This window comes from Antrostomus carolinensis, unplaced genomic scaffold (genome assembly GCF_000700745.2).
Source record: "Antrostomus carolinensis isolate BGI_N321 unplaced genomic scaffold, ASM70074v2 scaffold37038, whole genome shotgun sequence".
NCBI lineage: Eukaryota > Metazoa > Chordata > Aves > Caprimulgiformes > Caprimulgidae > Antrostomus > Antrostomus carolinensis.
This window is the reverse complement of record NW_010335650.1, coordinates 10,559-13,356: the sequence shown is the minus strand read 5'-3', so window position 1 is coordinate 13,356 and position 2,798 is coordinate 10,559. Positions and strand designations below refer to the sequence as shown.

Genomic DNA, 2,798 nt, shown 5'->3' with positions numbered 1-2,798 from the left:
CCTGAGGTCCCTTCCAACCCCCACCATTATGGGATTCTGTGAATAGGTAGAGGACACACTCAACCACCACCACTTTTTCTAGGTATCACTTCTGCATGACCATCCTGATCTACTTCTTGCCACTCCTGGTGATAGGATGTGCCTACACTGTGGTCGGCATCACCCTCTGGGCAAGCGAGATACCTGGTGACTCCTCCGATCGCTACCACGAGCAGGTCTCGGCTAAGCGGAAGGTAAGGAGCTTCAAGCACATTAGGAGCCATCATTCATGCCAAATCCCAACTAACCACAGCCAAAAATACTCCTCAGGGGTGGAAACAGGTCAGGACCTGTTGCATGGTTGTTGCTAATGGAGCAGAGAGTGTCCTCCAGATGTCTGTCCTCCATGAACGTGAATGGTTTAACCAAGGTGCTGCTCATGTGTTCCAAATTGAAAAGGTCTCCAAGGCAAAAAAGAGGTGGCTCCTTCTGGAGGGTGACACCCCACCTGCGGGGTGTCTGACAGATGACTTTGCTTCCCTGCCCTCTCTCTTCCTCACAGGTAGTGAAGATGATGATCATCGTGGTATGCACTTTCGCACTGTGCTGGCTGCCCTACCACATCTACTTCACCCTGCAGTATTTCAACCCTGAGTGGTACCTGCAGAAGTTCATCCAGCAGGTCTACCTGGCTATCATGTGGCTGGCCATGAGCTCCACCATGTACAACCCCATCATCTACTGCTGCCTCAATGACAGGTGGGTTTCAAGGGACTTTTGGCAACATCTTGATGTAACAGGGAGGGGAGGAACAGGAGACACAGAGGGGTCTGACGGAGGAGAGTATGTGTGGAGAGTTTTTCCAGGATGGTTCTGTCCCATCCTCTGCCAGGGGCTGCTTCCAACGGATGCAAGGACAATACACTACTCACCTAAATCAATCCTTCTTAAAGCCCCTGTGGGATTTGAGGGCAGGTATCAAAATAGTCCTGACTCCTAACTGGGATTTATCAGTGGATTTTTCTTCTCCCTAGTGAAAAGTGTCATTTTTTGCTGTTGTTTAGCAGAGCTTAGCTTCATCTTCCCACTTTAGCAAGGTCCTTTTGCCACCTCCACGCCCCTCACCTCTGCCTTTCCCCATCTCTTCTGTCCCTCCAGGTTTCGCGTGGGGTTCAAACACGCGTTTCGGTGGTGCCCGTTCGTCAGCGCCGGCGAGTACGAAGGCCTGGAAATGAAGTCAGCCAGATACCTGCAGACACAGAGCAGCATGTACAAGGTCAGCCGGATAGAGACCACCGTGTCCTCGGCAGTTGGTGCAGCTGAAGAGGACCTGGAGGAGAGCGGCAAGGCCAGGCGTCTCTCCGTAGACATGACCTCCAATGGCTCCTCCCGCAGCGACTCCAAAACAGTCTCTGAAAGTTTCAGCTTCTACTCCAACACGCTCACCTAAGCGGTTCCCCAGCTCCCTCAGCTGCTCACAAAGGTGCCACCATCCCCTTTCCCTCACTGGGATGCTCCAGTGCTCAATGCACCCAGCGTCATCACCCGGGTTTGTGATGTGCCGGCTTTTCCCCCTGTGCTGTTTTGCCACCTCTTTGCTGCGCCGCTCGCTGCCCACCCTTGGGTGAGACAGAGAGTAAAAGCTTTGGATTAGTTTCGTGTGCTCCACCGTGGCTTGTGTCTGAACACAGGGGAGGTTTGGCTCAGCTCCACCTTGCTCGCTGCCTGTCCAACCCACCACGTGCCAGGTGGGTGGACAGGATGTAGAAATGGGACAGAGCTGGGTTTTTCTCCTAAACCACAAGTACAACATTGGCAGGTGCTTCCCCGCTCTCTGCAAGGCAGCAGGGATCTCCCTGTGCATCCCACCCCACAGGAAAATGAACCAGCCTTGCATTTTCCTCCTCCCATCTTTAATTTCACTCTCCCTGTCATTCCTGGTTGAATATCCAGAGGGGTATTCAATTCAAAAATCCATTAAAAAATGCTGTTTTCAGCTTCAGAAGCCTGGACATCCACAGGGCACCACCACCCACTCGGCATTTCAACTCAGATTCGGGTACTTCTGCACAATCTCAACTCATCTCTGGCACCCACATCCCTCTGCACGATGGTCCTTCTGTTGCCTCTGCACCACACAGCTCATGGAAACAGGGCTCTCGAAAAGGATTTCTGACCCGAGCCAGACTTTGGTTGCTGTTAATCACCCATATGTGCCAAAAGCAATCACTGTGATTTCCTAAAAGGCCCAAGATGATGTGTCTTGGATAGATTTTTGGAAGACTGAGGAGTTCTGGAGAAGAAAAGATCGACCCTACTGAAATGTTTTTCACAAGCTGGAGGTGTCTATAGAGCTGCACAGAAAGGGGCACGGTAGGATCCTGTCAGAAAAAGTTTTACCAGCATGCAAGGTGTGAAGGGAGACAAGAATTTTGCAGATGTTTTTTACTCAGAGGAGGGTTGAAATGATTCACTTCCACTTTCTGGATTTTGTTTTAATCAGGGAAACTTCTTTTTTTCTTTTCATCTCCCTGTCTTTTGCGTAAAACATGAGGTTTATGATGTGTACATGGATATAGCTAATATTTTAGTCCTGTTGCAATGGATAATTTTCACTGAGGCTCTTCATACCAAGGGCTCCATTTGAGTCATCAAATGTATGAACATACACTCAGAGGGGAAAAAAAAAAGTAAATAAAATGAGAAGTGCTGAAAGTTGGCTTGTTGGGAACAAACCCACAAGTTTGGGGGCAGTTGTATCGACTGCTTCTTGCTGCTGGTCCAATCTCTCACTTCTAGTGTAGAAATCAAGCTCCTAA

At 49.8% G+C, this 2,798-nt stretch overlaps 1 protein-coding gene across 1 annotated transcript; it reads left to right on the top strand.

The window, feature by feature from the left end:
* Positions 1-88: 88 nt before the first annotated feature.
* TACR1 (tachykinin receptor 1) lies at positions 89-1,712 on the top strand. Its single transcript, XM_010174633.1, has 3 exons — positions 89-233; positions 542-738; positions 1,138-1,712. Exons 1-3 carry the CDS (start codon positions 96-98, stop codon positions 1,427-1,429), a joined length of 627 nt encoding a protein of 208 aa, XP_010172935.1. The 5' UTR covers positions 89-95; the 3' UTR covers positions 1,430-1,712.
* The last annotated feature ends 1,086 nt before the right edge of the window (positions 1,713-2,798 follow it).

Bases quoted from the DNA above. Each gene is read 5' to 3' on its own strand.
- TACR1 (XM_010174633.1), top strand. From the start codon at position 96: ATGACCATCCTGATCTACTTCTTGCCACTCCTGGTGATAGGATGTGCC. The intron at 234-541 runs GTAAGGAGCTTC...TCTTCCTCACAG, and splicing joins AGGTCTCGGCTAAGCGGAAG to GTAGTGAAGATGATGATCAT. The intron at 739-1,137 runs GTGGGTTTCAAG...CTGTCCCTCCAG, and splicing joins TACTGCTGCCTCAATGACAG to GTTTCGCGTGGGGTTCAAAC.